The 17,954-nt window shown below is 41.9% G+C and overlaps 1 protein-coding gene across 3 annotated transcripts in view; it reads left to right on the top strand.

Annotated features, from left to right (window-relative positions):
* Window positions 1–723: 723 nt before the first annotated feature.
* Window positions 724–17,954, top strand: part of LZTS2 (leucine zipper tumor suppressor 2) — a 97,208-nt gene continuing 79,977 nt past the window's right edge. The window contains exon 1 of one of the 3 annotated variants that reach the window (XM_054982610.1): window positions 724–790. Coding sequence is in view for 1 of the 3 variants with exons in the window: in XM_054982613.1 (XP_054838588.1) it covers window positions 3,374–3,385 (12 nt within the window). In the remaining 2 variants the exon portion in view is untranslated. Of the gene's footprint in view, window positions 791–3,328; window positions 3,386–17,954 lie in introns of those variants that run through there. The other 2 variants (XM_054982613.1, XM_054982612.1) reach the window with 2 other exon arrangements.

The raw sequence follows: 17,954 nt of genomic DNA, 5'->3' as shown, positions 1-17,954 counted from the left end.
TAGCTGTTTCGGCTGCTCTGATGAGAGCAGAAACGCGGGGTATAAATTCTGAAAATAAATAAACATGATTAGTTACTTACATTTTAGGCTGCTTTCCTCTCTTATAGTTTTAGGTATGTAACTGTGTCGGTCTGCAGCAGAATAGCAGGATCTGAGTGCAGAGGCACCTTTAGAGACCAGACCAACAGGATTTTCTGGATATAGGCTTTGGAGAGTCAGGGCTCCACTGCACTCAAATCCAGCTATTTCTTTCTTTCTTCATCATCTCAAATGACAGGAGTCGTAACTCAAGAAAAAGTAACAGAAAAGATTAGTAATAATTGTCAACTTTTAAGATATGATCATGATACTCAATATTGGATCGTCTGGCTGGAGCAAGTACTATCATCATGTTAACGGCTGGGGGGGGGGGTCGGGGGGGGACCTGCATGCCAAGGCAGATGATATCGCCCATGACCGTCCGTAAAGGCAGCAAGGAACTAGGGATCGGATGGAGGTTACTACTCCTGGCCCTAAAGGTGCCCTTCCTCTCCCCTCTCCCGGTTAGATCCTCTGGGGCCAGACTGCGTCCGTCGGTCGAGACTCCCCCGAGCCTGGCCCCTTCCTGCGGTCCCTTCGCCTGCACGACTGGCCGGCCGGCCGGCTGGCTGGGCGGGGTGCTTTAGGGGGGTGGCCGGGCGGAGTCTGCCGTTGGGGCTGGGCATGGAGAGCTGGGTCTGCAGTCGTGGGGTCCAGGCGATGGGAGCTGGTGGCTGGAGGCGGGGGCATCGTAGTGCTGGTCTCGGAGAGGGTGAGCAAGGGGCTGGTTGGTTGGTTGTCAACTTGAGGCGGGACGTGGAGGGCTGAGTGGAGACAGAGGCTTGAGGGGGCTGAGTTCAGCCAGGGTTGGGGGACAAATAAGGGAGTATTTGGGGGATGAAAACAAACGCCCGGGAGAGACAGATGTTGGTATGTCGGGGCCGAGTGAGTGAAGGGGATATTTGCGTGGGGTAAAGAGACGGGGAGGGGGCATAAACGTGGGAGGGAGGTGGGTGGCGGATTCGGGGCTCAGTGAAGCGAGAAAGAGTTGTGTGAGGCAACGGGGGATATATAAAACCAACTCTGTTCGAGTGGAGCAGAGGCGATGGGTTCTTGGTGGGGTTGCCAATCTGCAGGTAGGGCCTGGGGCCTTGGAACGCTAGTTCTTGGGGGGTTGTGGAGGCGGGTGGGGTTCACTAGAGCAAGGGGCTGGAGACGCAGGCGGGGCTGAGGATCGAGGCCCCTTGAGCTGCGCCAGGCTGCGGGGCAGCGACTGAAAGACTAACGACTCCGATTCCAGCATAAGCTTTCCTGAAGCAAAGCTCACTTCATCAGATGCATACAGTGTTTGTTAGACGCCCAGGGTGACTCTGGGAGTTGGACGGGGCAGGTATGGAGGGACTCGGGTGTCGGGGTTCTCGGGGAGCTGAGAAGGAAGATTAGATTGTTTTGGGAGGCAAGAGGGTCTGAGGTTCCAGGCTATAGTGAGAGAAAGAGTCTGACCGAGAAGGTGGGTCATAGAGTGAAAAGAAGTGTCAGGCATGTGGAGGAACTGTTTCAACAGCATATTTTCTGGGCCTGGAAACTGGGAGTGACTGGTGAGGCGGTTTTAGCTTTTCCTGCTTTTCGTCTCAAGCCCAAGCTTCCTCTGGAGCTTCTTTCCAGTACATGCAGTGCCCAGCATGCCCTGGCAGCCCACTTCCCCCCCCCTTCAGAACATTTTCTTTCCATTTGATAACCACAAGGGAAAAGCTGGCTCCACTGCAATCAGATATCTTAAAAACCTTGGTTAGAAGTATTAATAGACTTTGCTTACACGCACACACATTGCATGCCTGCCCTTGTGTTTCCAGCTGTGATAGAACAGAACAGGAGCAGAGGCTTTGGCACCTGGGATGGCAAGTGCCACACGCATGTACGGCTACACATCCCTGGGCAAACACCCCCTTCTTTCTGGTGTTAGCTTTTTCAGCCTAGAACACAAGGCAGTTAAGGAGTATGTTAGTTTACTGCAAAAGGTTTAGAAACAATCCTAGCAGACCTCCTCAGAATCCTACGCAGTTCTCTTAAAGTAGGGCTTGCTCCCAGAAAACATTCTGAGGAGTGCACTGTTAAACTCAAGTTTTCTTGCTTAACATTTTAAGGGGAGACTGGAGTATTTATTCCGGGTTCTGTTGCAGGTTGTCTTCCTTGGGCATGCCCATGCTATGATTGAGGCTCAGCTGCCTCATCAGTGAAATGGAACTAGAATCTTCTCCTCTAAAGTCATCATTAATTCAAAGAAATTTGTAGGTCAGGAAAAAAACTTTTAGGCAAGGTCCTTATGGGTGGAGAACATAGCTTTATTTCTGTCCTTCCTTTGGAAGAACATTGCTATTCCCAATATGGAGCTGGTGGTAAGGTTCAAGGAGCCTTAAAAGCATCATTGTTATTTTTGTGGCATTTCTTTCCCCTAGACTTTCAGAAGTGGTAGATAGATAAAAGCATCCCTCTTACCTTTTTCAGCATCCAAAGCTTGTGAGAAACAAAGTGGGTAAGAGGGTACTTTTTATGGAACAGCATTTGATGACAAATATTTGTAAGGTTGTTGAGTGTCACAGTGCTGTTCTTCAGAGCTTGTGGTTTGGGCTGTGCAGTCGCCAGCAGCCGATTCTGAGTGGACAGCAGCTGCTCATTGAATGTGTTATGAAAGGAGTCTTTGCTTTGTGCTTGAGGCATGAAAGATTCTGTAATGTGATGCTTGAGATTTTAAGGCTTGAGATGGGGGTGGGGGGAGAGAATTGTTGTAAGGTGTGTGTGATTTGCTTATTATGCCCGGAGGAAAGGGGAAAAAATCTCCTAGGCCTTCCTCTGGCACAAATCTATGAGTTTTTGGGCACTCCTGTGCCAAGCAAAGGAAAGAAGTGAGGCTGTCTTACAAATTGCTGCCTTCCAGGCCTTATACTAACTTTGTGAGTTTATGTGCTTTGACTTATTATTGCTCTGGATTTTTTATGCCAGAGCATATGAGGACTATGAGGAATGAATTGCATGAGAACTGAGAAACGTGATGTGCACTGCACATGTGGGAACATGCACACACGAACCCAGTTGTTAGCATGAAAGAAATGTGAAGCGACGGGCGTCCCTCCCCTTCTATTCTCTGATTAGTTGGGAAGCATGTTTGGCTGTGACGTTGGCCAGTTTTGGGGAGTGGAATGATGGTGAGGAGAACAGGCAGCAGGAGTCAACTTGAAATCGCAAGTGTTATACTTTTACCCGACGTGTGAGCCAGAAATCTCTGACTTTTTCTTTCATGGAAAAGCTTATCCTGTGGTTTGTCCTTTGGTTTGGAAATCTGCTTTTTGTTGACAGCATGTATTTTTGGGTAGGTCTCTCTCTGTCTTTCTGCTTGCTAAAGTACGCGATGTAGATTGGAGTGGGATGTGTGTAGCTCAGCTTTCTCTGGCACAATTTGAAACATACTGTTGCCTAGAGGGAAAAGTGTCCCTGCCTTGATCTTAGCTCGATAAATTTCAGGATAGAAGACAGTCTCATTCAAGTGCTGTTAAATTAATTGCTTGTGCTTGTAAGTTCGATGTCAGTTTGCTGTTTGGGTAGGGAAGTCGACTATAGAGCAGCACAAGTTGTAGTTAAAATCATTGTGAAATGGAGGACTCTAGCAAGGAATTACTGGAGCTGAATGGAAAACAGAAGTAAGAATTGTCTCTTTGGGTCTGAATTGTGCACATGAAAGGGAAAGTTCAGAGAACGTTGCTGATTTGAACAAAGGCTGATTTCTGGTTTTGACTTTTTCAGCACACATCCTATGCTGCTCCTTATACCTATTATATTGTTACCTATAATACCTATACCTATTATTGTTGTTGTTGTTATCTAATACACAATCAACAATAAGCAGAGGTCACATGTTATTATTGATTGGCCTTGCTAAGCTGATACAAGTTTCCACCGGAGACCTAAGTATCAACCAGATATCGGCATAATGTGTATGCTGTTTCAAGTAGTGCCGTCTTTTGCAGTTCTGTAGGTGTTATGTCAGAAAGCTGCAGTTTTCCCATAAGAATTGCAAAGTTTTTCAAGATGGTTCCAAGTGCCCCGATGACAATGGGGACTACTGTTGCATTCTGCTTCCATAGTCGGGTGGTTTCTATTGTCTGATCTCTATATTTAATCATTTTTTCTTGTTCTTTTTCTTTGACTCTGGCATCCCCAGGAATTGTGCCGATCAGTTTGAATTCTGAAATCCCACAAGATCTTGACTTGTTCATTTTCTAGCACCTTTTCCACCTGATGTTCCCATGAATTCTTTGATACTGGCAAGTTATACTTTTTACACAATGACCAATGAATCAGCTTTGCAACCCTGTCATGTCTAGCGTTGTAATTTTGCAATTTTGCAATTGTGCAATTTTGCTGCATTCAGAGATAAGGTGGGACACAGTTTCATCTTTTTCCTGGCAAAGTCGACATTTTGGATTTTCACTGATTTTCTGAATTTTGGCTTTCATAACATTCGTTTGCAATGCTTGTTCTTGTGCTGTGAAGATCAGACCTTCAGTTTCTTTCTTGATTGTACCCATCTTCAACCGTGCCCAAGTTAGGCAATTGTCACATTTTCCTTCAATATTTTTTAGATGTTACCCATGGGCAACATTGTTGTTGTTGTTGTTATTTGTTATTAAAATCGGTTCCTGCTCCAAGGAGCTTACAAACTAAAATCTAGATAGAGAATTCAGAACAGCTTGACAGGCAGGGCTTGACAGTTATGGGAAAGTGTCCTGTGGCCCAGTTGAGACTGGGCCTTTTCAAGTAAGACCCACGGCGAAAGCTGCTCTGCTATTCACAAGCCCAAAGTGCACGTTTTCACGATGCCTGTGTAATTTCAGGAGGGAGATGATGAGAGGACAACTAATCATAGCTTGCTTTCAAGACTTCAGGTAGGTAAAGTGGACAGATAAGGGAGCCCTCCCAGGCACATGAGTACAGTTTACAGGGTAATTGTTGGGACTGGCAACACATGAAGTGTTGTACATTGAAATGAGCTGGTGCTTTTGATTGGATCAATTTCAGCTAGCTTTCTGATGATATACAGTGCAGTCCTAAGCAGAGTTACAGTGGACTTCAATGCACTTAGAAGGGTGTAACTCTGTTCAGGACTGCTCTGATAAAGCACAAGGCTTTTGCTCATTCTTGTAGACAACAATCATTTTAAGATTGAGCAAAACAGCAAATCTGGTTGGTAGTAAAGCACTAGTCTTCAAAGAAATGTGGTCAGATTGCTTCCCTTTCTTCTTTTTCTATCTCCTTTGTATTGCAGTTTTCTGTGAAGCTGACTGTTAGAGTAGGGTGATTGAGAGATGATCAGCGTTCAGGATAATTTGTGGAGAATTTCAGAGGATTTGGTGAAGGATAAATCATTTTGCTGGATCTAGCAGATGTGTTTTTAATCAGGTGTAGTTTTTATCTTGTGTGTTTTTATGTTGTTGGTGAATTGTTATATTGTTTGTGTGCATCTGAACTGTCTTGTTGCTTTGTTAGCCATTTGGAGTCTGATGTAGTGAGGCAAGATATTTTAAATAAACCAACAAAAATATTTTACAGTGCCATCTTAACATAGTTATACCCTTTTAAGTCCATGGCAATATTTTTGTGAAGATATGTCCTGGTAAAGAGCAGAAAAGAATACAGATAGCTGCATGGAGAATGCCACAAAATGGGGAGGCCACAGAGTCCAAAGGACCCATTAAACCAAATGACCTTCCTATCAAAGGCTTGCAGTTCCTGTTCAAGGCAGAGGAAGGGATGATGATAAATGCAGAAGGATGAAAGTTAATCTACATCCACCTACTTATAGATACCGACAGCCATGTAGCTGTCGTTATAGCTCAATCTTCTCTAGAGTAATAATGATATTACCGTTGTGCCTGTGAGTTTTATGCTGTGTTCCGGTCATGTGTCTCAAGTTCAACAGCTTTGATTACTTCTCAGGTGGAGACTGACAAGGCTCAGTTGTCTCAAGAAGTGACCAAGGCTCAGATTTTTCTGATTGTTTAAATCCATCTTATGGCGTCAAGGTTAGGCCCTTTCACACATACATCCAGCTACATGGGAACAGTTTCCCTGTGGTGTTGTTCCATGTGGCTATTGTGCATGTGTAAATATCACAGCCAGTTGGGCAGGGCCAATAGATGCGTGCTGCCTGTCTGGTTGGCACTTTCCATCGGGGTTGTGGGGAGAGCTTCATGATGGCTGCATGGGAGGGATTGCCTCAACTGATGCTATCAAGTAGCTGAACGATTGCCATTGGTCTTAATGCTTTGAGTTCATTTTGTGCTGTTCAGGGACCAAATGATTAATTTATAATGTTACAGGAGCCAGGACTCAGATTTGCCTGAAAAATTACCTCCTCTTTCCTGAAAACTTTCCCCATGAAATGGGAATTTGTGTGGCTGCTCAGTAGTAATTGAAAGGCACATGCTCACAGTGTTTTGCTCATAGTCATTTTTCCAAGTATCCAGGTAGATGTGATAATTTTATACTTCTCATCTTCTTGTTTATTGTTTTGATGAAACCACCCTTAAGGTGGCAAAATTTTACACTTTGATATGCTCAACAAGGAAGCAGTTGGTCCAGAATTTCAACAATTTCTTTATTTAACAGCAATATGAATACATTATTCAATGTATTATTCTTTTATGTATTACTTTTTATGTATTGTTGACTAGTTTGTAGTGTATGGATCAGAACATGAACTGTTATTTCTTCATAATGTAAGGTCTGAGTGCTGATATGGAAATAAATTTTAGGAGTTTAGGAATTTTAGGAAATAAATCTTATGAGTATCATAATCAATGATAAATCTTATGAGTATCATAATCAAAGAGATGCTAAAAGTGTTTTGCTTATTGTACTCAATCTTTTCTATTTTGAAAATGCAAAATTAATGCAGCTTCTTGAATAAGACCCCTTCCCTGCTTACTGGGCTGCAACTTATGTGATTCTGAATGAAGCCTGTGAGGATTCTGGGTCCTATCCTGAAATTGTACTGTTTAGCTGAAGAATCACAAGCTAAGGTTGGTTGTCTTGCTAGGAATGGAAGATGGCCTAGGACTAAATGGAATAGAAAATGAAAACCAACCCTGCCAGCTTTACTCTGAATGGAGCAGAAATCTTACTGTGTCACACAGGGGAATCTTATGCTTATTTACCAAGTAATTGCAAGTCTTGCTGGTTTCAGTGGGATTTACTCCCAAATAAGTACATAAGCTTGCAGTCCTACTGAATGTAGTGGGACATATTTCTGAGTAAAGATGCAGAGGACTGGACTATAGGAGTATCTATACCAGCTGTTTATTTGATTTAACTAATCGTTTAGTACATGTTTCCTCCTCCTGGAATGGAATGTTTTCTTAAGAAATGCGAAGTTTGTCCAGTTTCACTCAGAAATACCGGATTCAGTTTGCTGGGGGGGAAACAAACATACTGAGGGATATATTGAGGTTGACTCTTTTTTTTTTCTTAAAAAGGAGGTGCTGGTAGTCATGATGTTGGCTGCAATGGGGGCTGAAGCCTGCGGGCTGAAAAAGGTGCAGGTGCTGCATACTGGTACATACTACGAGAAAAAAGCCATGACTTAGTAGTGCTCTGAGGTAATTGGACTCTGGGATTAAAGTAGCTATATGAAAGAAATGTATAAGATCTCTAGATAAATGGGTGCACAGCTGATGTGGTGTAGTAGATAAAGTGTTGGACTAGGATTCTGGGAGACCCAGGTTTGAATCCTCATTTTTACCATGGAAGTTCACTGGGTGACTTTGTGACTGTCACATAGTCTCTGCCTGCCCTATCTTAAAAGGGTGGTTGTTGTTTTGAGAAAATGGAAGAGGGGAGAATAATGTTCTAAGCAACTAAATAAATAAATATAAATATACTATCCACACAATGGTGGGAAGGTTATCTCTCGTTAATAGGGTATGTTTACACGAAACAGCTCAGAAGCCACATGCTAAAGAGTGATGGATTGTGGAATTTGATATGGGATGTACTTGTTCCTTTTACAATTTTCAGTAGCCAATTCTGCAACAATTATTGATATGGAGGTACTGTTTAAATAGAGGCAGGAACTAGAAAGGATTATTTAGGAAATAGGTCTAAATAGCTATGCTTCCAGGTATGTGTGTGTCTGTGTAAGAATGTTATTGAAATAGAAGAAATTTAATTTTTGTTTTGTTTTGTTTAAAAAGGCAGCTGAATCTTAGCCTGAGGAGGTCAGGAGGACTCTAGCACTTCTGTCATTCTGCAGACTTTGTAAAGCAGAATTGTTTCGGGGGGCTTTACTATAAAGGTAATAGGGCTATACTATAACTGAATGGTTCAGAAAGGTGTTTACAAATGGGAAAGGATTGTAGACTATACTAGTGTGCATAGGATATATTATCTGTTTGCTGTATGAACTATCTTGCTGTTGCTAGATTATGTTCTACTTATATTACTATTTCTCAGCATTGTATCTGCCTTTTGAATCATGTCTAATAGTATATACTTGTTTCAGATTTCTGTAGTCCTAGTCTTACTACACTGCTTCTTAGATGTCTCTTCCTATGATTACATCAATTTACACTGTAATCCACTTTGAGTCTCAGTGAGAAAGGTGGGCTGTAAACACAGTAAATAAACATTTATTTAAACATTTAATCACATTTATATTTAAATAAATATGATATAATTCCTGGTGCAATGTGGAGTGTTCCAGAGCATGTGTGCATGCAAGATAATACCCCTCTGATTCACCCCCCCCCACACACACACTTTCAGCTCCAGGGGACCTGGCAACCCTAGGTCCCGGTCCGCAGTGCCTCCAAGTTGCAGCTCTGCTCCTTTAGGGGGACTGCAGCCCTGTCCAAAACTGAAGACACCTTCCATCCACCAGTAGCACTTCCATCTTGGAGATTAAGCTTCAGTTTACTGGGAATTATGTGAAATGGAACTTTAATTTTCCTTTTAATACAGTTAAAAGTTCCTGTGCTGGCATCTCAATAGTTCATCACAATCACATCTGAAACAGCCTTTGATATGTTTTTTTTTAATGTTTTTATTAGGTGAACATAATTTACAAATAGCATTTATCTATTAAGACCTTAATATCTATATTCCCCCCCTTTCCCTCCCCCCCTTTTCTAAGACTTCCAACAGCTTTCCAACCCAATAATAAAATCTATTACTTGCTTATCTATTCTTTCTACATATCATTATAACATTTTACTTTGCTGTACTAAATAATATCCATTAATTTCAAATCTAATTCTAGTCTTAAACTAACAATAGTTAAAACTTCCCTTTATCAGATAAAGATTCATATCTCCTAATCTCCAAATTTAATAACTTTCCAGTTGCCACAGTTTTCCCTTTACGTCCCACTTCTTCTCTAAATATTGTCTTAACCTCCCCCATTCGTTAAAAAATTCTTCTAAATTCTGATCTCTCAGCTGCCTTGTCATTTTATCCATTTCTGCCATGTACAGCAATTTTTGTATCCAATCTTCGATAGATGGTATTTCCTGCACCTTCCATTTCTGCGCATATAATATTCTTGCCGCTGTTGTCATATAAAATAATAATGTTCTATATTTCATAGGAACATCTTCCATATTTAAGTTCAGTAGCAATAGTTCTGGGTTCTTTGTTATCGATATCTGCAAAATTTCATTCATAACTTCTAAAATATCTCCCCAGTACTGTTTAGCCACCTCACAAGTCCACCACATATGATACAATGATCCTTCATGATTTTTACATTTCCAGCATTTATCTGACATCTTAGCATTTCCATACGCTATTTTTTTAGGCGTCAAATACCACCTATATATCATTTTATAAACATTCTCCTTAATACTAGTGCAGGTTGAAATTTTTAATGTATTTTTCCACAGATACTCCCATGATTCCATTGTTATCTCTCTCTGACAGTTGATAGCCCACTTCACCATCTGGACTTTAACAAATTCATCTTCTGTATACCACTTCAAAAGTATTTTATAAATTTTTGATATCTTCTTCTTACATTCTTGTAGTATATTTTCCTCCAGCTCTGAGTCTTTCCATCTAATTCCCCCTTTTAAGCAGTCTGAGTTATATAAATCCTTAATTTGCCTATACTGAAACCATCCATAGGATAAAGATAACTCTTCTTCTGTTTTAATTTTAATCATATTTTGTTCCATTGTCAATATCTCTTTATATGGCAAACATTGTTCTTTATTATAAATAGCTCTCGGATCAATAACTTCAAACGGTACCACCCATGCAGGGATACCTTCACCCAAATAGTTCTTGTATTTTTTCCAGATCGTGAAGAGGCTTCTTCTAATATAGTGATGTAGAAACATAGCATCTGCTTTTATTTTATCTTGCCACATATAGGCATGCCAACCAAACAGTTTCTTATAACCCTCCAAAGTTAGAAGCTTGCGGTTCAGCCTTTGATATGTTTTAGGATTAAATGGTACCTCCTGTGTACCCGCTTCTGCCTTTCTTACATAAAAAGATACCTTGAGCAAAACAAAACTTACTACCAGTACTAACAAATACTTGGGAATACATCTCACTGAACTCACTGGGACTTATTTCCCACTGTACATACACAGTAAGATGGACTGATGGACTCAGAGTCCTTGTACAAAGGAAGGTTTATTAGTAGGATTGCTGTTCCCCCAGTGAGGTTACCCAATGAACAAGAAAAGCCTCGGAGATACACTAAAGATAAATTGAATATTTAAAAAAAATTTTTGTGCAAAGTGCTAATGTATATCATCCAATAAATATTATATATAAATATCCAATAATTACATACAAATATATATATATATATACACACACACACACATATATATACACACACACACACAAATTCAATCAAAAGTCCAACTGGTATAGCTTCACCACAGGGTGGTTACTTGAAACCCCCAGAGATGCAGTTCACAATTAATCAATGTGGTTTTTTTTGTTGTTCTCTTGTAAATTGTGTTGGTTTCTGTGTGGAGTCTTTCTAGGAGACAATGTGGTCTATTGGTTATAGTTGGAAGCCAAAAATGTGGCTGAAGAGCCCAATGGGTTTTTTTTTTAATAAATTTTTTTTATTGGAATTAGAAATATTTCGTCATTTATAACAATCAAATTACTTTAATATTCCAGTTCTAACCCCCTCCCTCCCCCCCCCCGTTTGTTGACTTCCAACAGTTTTCCAACCCTTTGTCTATTCTTCCCCTACTCATTTCAACTTATTTTGTCAATTAAACATATACTTTCACACTCTTCTAAGCTAGTCTATTATAACACAGTACTAAGTCAGTTTCCCTTCACTTATCAACTAACTAATACATTCCTGGCATATTATTCAATAGTAATAATACTGGTAATATTCTCAATATCCTGTACTCTAACTTATTCATTCTAATGTCATCAATATGGGACAAACAATTTATCCCTCCCTATACATAACTTGAGTACTCATAAGTGATGAATACATTTATAAGTCAACCAATTTAACTTATACTCTATATGTTACTCTTTACTTCCTCTTATATCTCTTATCTTTATAACATAAAGTCAATCAATTTGACTCATATTCTACACATTTCTAAATATCGCTATAACCAAAAATACCTTCAGCATAAGTCAATCAATTTAACCTATATTCTATATGCTACTTCTCATTCCCCCCCTTCTTGTATTCATGAATTTTAATTCTATTAATTCTCAATTACACTCCTATCTGCCAGCAACATAATTAATTAATTAATTTCTATTCTTATATATCACATAATAACTATTACTTAATACTGTATAGAATAATCAAATAGAATAATTGCTTAGTAATTCTTCTTTAACTCTCCTCCCCCCGGTATAGTCACTTCTTTCTTCTTTTGTTTTTCTTCAATAATTTTCAAACTGCCACAGTTCTCCTCCCACCTCCCATTTTTTCACCAAATATTGTTTCAGCTTCTCCCAATCTGTGTTAAACTGTCCTGGATCAAGGTCTCTTAGTTTTCTTGTCAGTTTATCCATCTCCGCCATGTACAGCAATTTGTGAATCCAGTCCTCTATAGTTGGCACTTCTTGTACTTTCCACTTTTGCGCATACAAAAGTCTAGCCGCTGCTGTCATGTAAAAAAGCAATGTCCTATGTTGTGCTGGAATATCTTCCATTCCCAAGTTCAGTAGCAGGAGTTCTGGGTTCTTATTAACTTGAAACTGTAAAATCTCACTTATTACTCTTATTATTTCCCCCCAGTACTGCCTGACTACCTCACAAGTCCACCACATATGATACAAAGATCCTTCATGCTTTTTACATTTCCAGCATTTATTAGACGTGTTCACATTCCCTAGCGCAATTTTCTTTGGTGTCAGGTACCAACGATAGATCATTTTATAGACATTCTCTTTAATGTTAATGCATGTCGTAATCTTCAGAGTATTCTTCCACAAGTATTCCCACGCCTCCATTGTTATTTCTTTATTAAAATTTATAGCCCACTTCACCATTTGCACCTTAACTACCTCTTCTTCAGTATACCATTTTAACAACACTTTATAGACCTTTGAAATTTCCTTTTTGTCTTCTTGTAAAATTACTTCCTCCAAGTCCGAGTTCTCCATTCTTATCCCTCCCTTGGCACAATCCGATTTATAAAGATCGAGCCCAATGGGTTTTGCCAGCTTGTAATGGGTTTTGCCAGCTTGTAATCCCATTTCGGCAAAATGCTTTTTCAAAGGCTCATAACTAGACATGGGCACGAACCAAAAAAATTTAATGACTGCGGTTCGTGGTTCGGTGCTGACGACAATCCCGAGGTCACAAACCGCAATGAACATTTTCCATTGCCGAACCGGTTCGCGGTTTGTGGGGCGTGGAACGGCCCCCGTGGCACTTAGAGAGCCCATATTCCCGGGGAGTGTTTTGCAAGCTCTCCTACAGCCATCATCCAAGTTTGGACAAGATTGCAAAAGGGATCTTGGAGTTATACCCTCTCCAATCCAAGGCCCCCAGGAAACTCCCACAAAAATCCAAGCTGAATTATACTCTCAGTCTCTCTCCCCAAAGGCTAGCAAGTGGCAAGCAAGAGCTCTGTCCCTCTCCACTGCTCACTGAAAGTGAAACCCAGCCTGGAAGCCCACGGCTATTTATAAGCACAGGTCCCATTGAGCAATGCAGGAGGTCTGTGTTTGGCCATCAGAGCTGCTTATCAGGGTTTTCAGGGATGAGATTGGAGTGTCCATGGCTACAGAACACCCCCTTCCCCCTTCCTCCCCTGGGTATTTTCTCTCAACTTGTAACTGCTTTGCAGCTCCGTGGTTGGAAGGAAGACCTGCCGATCAAGGTAAGCTGTGCTTCCATTCGGGTTTCCAGGGCAACAGAAGGAGCGCAGACAGAGTTTAGGCATTCCCCTGGCTCCGTTTCCAGGGGAATTGATTGCTGGCGCCTGACTGTCTGGCTTCCCAAACCGCGGCCGAAAGCACCGAACCAGCCTTCTTCTGAACGCTGGTTCGTTGGATGAGGACAATCACGAACCGCTGGATCTCGATCGCGCGATGGCCAATTTTGTGGGTTTTTGAAATTCGTAATGCGGTTCGTGCCCATCTCTACTTATAACTATATTATGCAATATACTCCAACACCATAACACTTATCTCAAGGTCATTGAGTAATCTGACGGACCACTGCCGTGAGTAATCTGACAGGTTACTCAAGTAATCAAGTAATCACTCTGTACTTCAAGTAATCACCCTATGGTGAAGCTATACCGTTGGACTTTTGATTGAATTTGTGTGTGTTTGTGTGTATATTTGCATGTAATTATTGGATATTTATATATAATATTTATTGGATGATGTATATTAGCACTTTGGCACTTTGCACAAATTTTTTAAAAAATATTCAATTTATCTTTAGTGTACATCTGAGGTTTTTTGTGCACATTGGGTAGCTTTCCACACTTGGAGGAGCCTTCTTTTTGCTTTGCTCCCCCAGTGAGGGCAGGGGATCCCTTGCTCCCACCTTCCGTCCCTTGCCACCACTCATCTTGCCAGTGGGGTGGAGGGGGGGGAGGCAGGGGAATAGGCCTCCAGAGTGCACTCCTGGGGCAGTGCGATGACATCACTTCCCAGAAGTGAACAAAAAAGGTGAGCTGTCAACAGACCTGTTTAGGGTTGCCAGGTCCCTCAGAGGCCAAACTGGGGCAGGGGGAGAAGGGGTCTGGGGGCGGGGGACAGCAGGGTACTTACCTCCCCCATGTGTGCATAGCGCATATGCATTCCCACACCTCCAAACAGGCAATTTTTAATGAATTGGGCCTCAGCAATACTGCAGCTTCCTTGTTGCACCGGAAACTGATGCCATTTTCCAGTGCGACAGGAGAGTACAGGTCAGGAGTGCATGCTTTTCCCTGCCCTGAGCAGGGGGGTGGTAAGCCTAAACTTGTGTGTGGAAGATTATTTATAGTTCATTTTAGTCACTTACAGTGAAGTCCTAAGCACAGTTACACCCTTTGACGTTAATTGTTAACATCTCAGCTTGAAACCTAGTTTGGATGCTCTTCTGTGGTGAACTCTGGTTTTCTGAGTTTGCTGAAGGTACCATATAACCTACTCTTCTCATGCTGAGGCCTCTTTGTGTGGGTGGGCCTTGCATGCCAAAAGACTCTCTGTAAACAGAATAACAAGTGTATCAGGTTAATTGTGGTTTCCTCCCAAATTTAAATAGATTGCAGGCAGACGTGGTCACACCTTTTGATGGAGCCAGCTGCACAGATAGTTCCTTCTAGTGATAACCGGCCTGCCCATAACAGTTGTGGTTGATTGTGTTAAAGAAATTGATACAAGGAACAGGACAGAGCCGCAGAAAAGAGATGGATCAACTGCCCTTGCAGGCATCCTGCTTGGATTGCTCTGCTCCCCACATGCCTGGTATGAGCTGCATTGTGGATGGTCTACATGTGGGAGAGTGAGGAAATATCCATATGGTAAGTGAAGGCAGAACTCATAATTCTGGCCTCAGGGACAGCACTGCTCTGCTTCTCGTTAAATGGATCTGAGTTAATCAGTTTCTGTTGCTATCCCTATGGAATTTCCTTGCATGAAGCAGTTTGATGTTAGTCACTGTGCCCTGCCATAGCAGCAACATATCTGCTGTGTCACTGGAGCCTGCCTCTTCGGTTACTATGTCTGGGGAAAGTCGTCTGCTGGAACTAATTATTCCCATATGTGTGGGAAAGGGATATGGGGGACCATTGGTTAAAGGTCTCTGCCTTCTGATTTCCAAATCTTTCTCTATTTGACATGAGTGACAAGCATTTTCTTGCTCTCATTTGTGGAGCATTGAGGCATGTCACAGACTCTTGCTGTTAGACTGCCCAGGAGCTTCTGGGAGCCATGATGAGCAGTTGCGCTGAAGAGAAAGTTCATTCTCGTCCCCACTAAGTGGGCTGGCGAGGTCGGCATTGTTCCTTCCTAAGTCTTTGGTTTCATTGTTTGCACTGGAGAGGAGGAATTTTGAATTAGTGCCTAATCTTTGTGACTTGGTCAGTCCCCCATGGCCTTGGAGCAGAGGACAGCCACCCACACTTGAGGTTAGCCATTCGCTCTGCTACATTTGAAAATTGCATAGGATAGAAGCCACAGCCAGACTTCCCTCTGCCTCAGCCTGAATGCCACTGGTGTGGTGTTATTCTCTTCCAAACACACAAGACAGAGAGGATTTCAGGATCTCATCTTGGGAAGTGTCATAATTCAGTTTAATGCCTGCAACAAGGGCATTCATTGTTATCCTAGGCAACAACAATATAGGGGTCAGACTGGAGTTGTAGCATGTAATCAGTCTGAGTGGCAGAGATAGGAAAAGGGTTAGAGACAGAAGCCACCAGGGAAGGGTGTGGGTAACAAATAAGGGTAAATTTCTGAGTCATGTAGGGCAAAGCTGAGAGAAAGGGATGATTTATTAAACTGATGAGCCAAAGCATTATCTAGTCAGTGAAAGAACATGGGATACACTTTGGAGAAAGCTTAAATCCCATTGAAATCAGTAGGGTCAAAGGAGCAAAGGTAAGACCCACTGAAACCAACCAGTGGATAAATCTCGGGACTGTGGCCGATTCCGCACGGCTTACCTGAAGCCGGGACGTTGTGGAACATGCCAGAAAAACGCGGAAGATCGCGTTTTCTCACGCGAGTTTTGCACGATGTCGCGCAAAACTTGCGCAAGAAAACGCAATCTTCCATGTTTTTTCTGGCATGTTCCACAACGTCCCGGCTTCAGGTAAGCCGTGCGGAATTGGCCTGTGCCTGCAAATTCTGGTCTTCTAGGACAGGATGGCTTTGGACAGAAATGTGTTCTGCCCATATATTAATGAATATTTTGGTATCCTCTGGTTAGCCCCTTGATGACTAATAAAAAGATGATTTGAAATTTACTGATCAGCTAGCTGATTCTTAGGGAAACTTCATTATAATTTTTCAGAATTATTACCTGACATTTGAGATTCTATGCATATGCTGTTTTTAGGCAGCATCAACCCTGTTCATGTACATAGAGCGGAACTACAAGTGACAAAAGGCACAGGTTGGACACTTGTCAGCTTCTCTCAAGTTTTGATGGGAAACATAGGCAGCTTGGCGGAATGTTGGACAAGTGACAGTTGAAAAGTCCATTGGACAGCAGCCAGAGAGCCAAGCTGCAAGACTAGGATGCCTACATTTCCCATCAAAACTTGAGGGAAGCTGACAAGTGTCCAACCTGTGCCTTTTGTCACTTGTAGTTCCTCTCATAGTAACAAGTAGGAGTAGCATCTGACGTCCAGGCCCTTGTGCATCCAGAATAAAGTATGCAAGTGATCTGTCTACGTGTCTTTGTGCACATACACACACACACGTAAATCTGACAAATGTGCATAATTTATATTAGTTGCGGGGTTTGCTATTTCTGATGTTTAAAATTGTGTAGAATTTTTTGCTGTAGAATTTGAAACACAAATAACTGCCCTCTGGCCTTGAGTGTCACCTATGCTTTCTATTCTGGCTGATGTTTTGGGTTATCCCTCTGGAGTTAATTTGTGGTTTTTGGTCATCCGTGGTGATATATCCCTTACTCTCAAAAGCAGTGGGAGACTGTGAATACCTTCTGAATACTTTAGGTTGTTTATGAATCTAGAATCCTGGACTTTTGGGTTCATGCATGCTCTCCTGCCAATTTATCCAGGTACCATAATCAAGTTAATTTCTGTGTCAGATTAATATCTAAATGCCCCATACGTGTCAGCTTCTATGCTTCCTGTGCAATCCTAGGATTGAATTGCTTACTCAAAGTGTTCCATCCAGTGGCTTCCTCTGCATTTATCTTCTGTTTGGAGTCAAGCATCTGTGGTACAGCACTCAGGCATTCTTCTCACTAAAATAGAGGGTCAGATGTGAAGTGCAGCACAGATGAGTAAATTGCAAGGCAGCAGTTATTAGCACTAGGGTTTCTTTGTGAAAGGAGGCCTTATTATCTTCTGTTTCATTTGCTGTAGTTTTTGTTGTCTTACATCAGGCCAGAAATAGCATGCCCCAGTTTATCTGCTATTATTGGAGTCTGTAGCAAAAAAGGACCCTGTGATGCAGGTTCACACACTTCATTTTTGTAGCTGTTGTTGTTGCAATTCTGTGAAAAATGCTGCCACTTTCCCCTTTAAGTGAAGTTTGTTTTCCTCCAAGTCTGGCAGCTATTTTAGTGCAAGCCCAAACGTGCATGTGGTCTGTGCAAAACTCCAGACGGAGCCAGACGTGGCTTCGCTCTCTTGTTTGCTGTGCAGGAACAGGCTCAACTGCTTTGTTGCTCTCTCTAGTCAGGTAAGGTTCATCAGAAAGACAGTTTTGCTCTCTTTGCAGCCTGTATGTGTCAA

This window comes from Eublepharis macularius, chromosome 6, assembly GCF_028583425.1.
Source record: "Eublepharis macularius isolate TG4126 chromosome 6, MPM_Emac_v1.0, whole genome shotgun sequence".
NCBI lineage: Eukaryota > Metazoa > Chordata > Lepidosauria > Squamata > Eublepharidae > Eublepharis > Eublepharis macularius.
The sequence above is the reverse complement of the archived record's forward strand: the minus strand, read 5'-3'. Positions and strand labels throughout refer to the sequence as shown.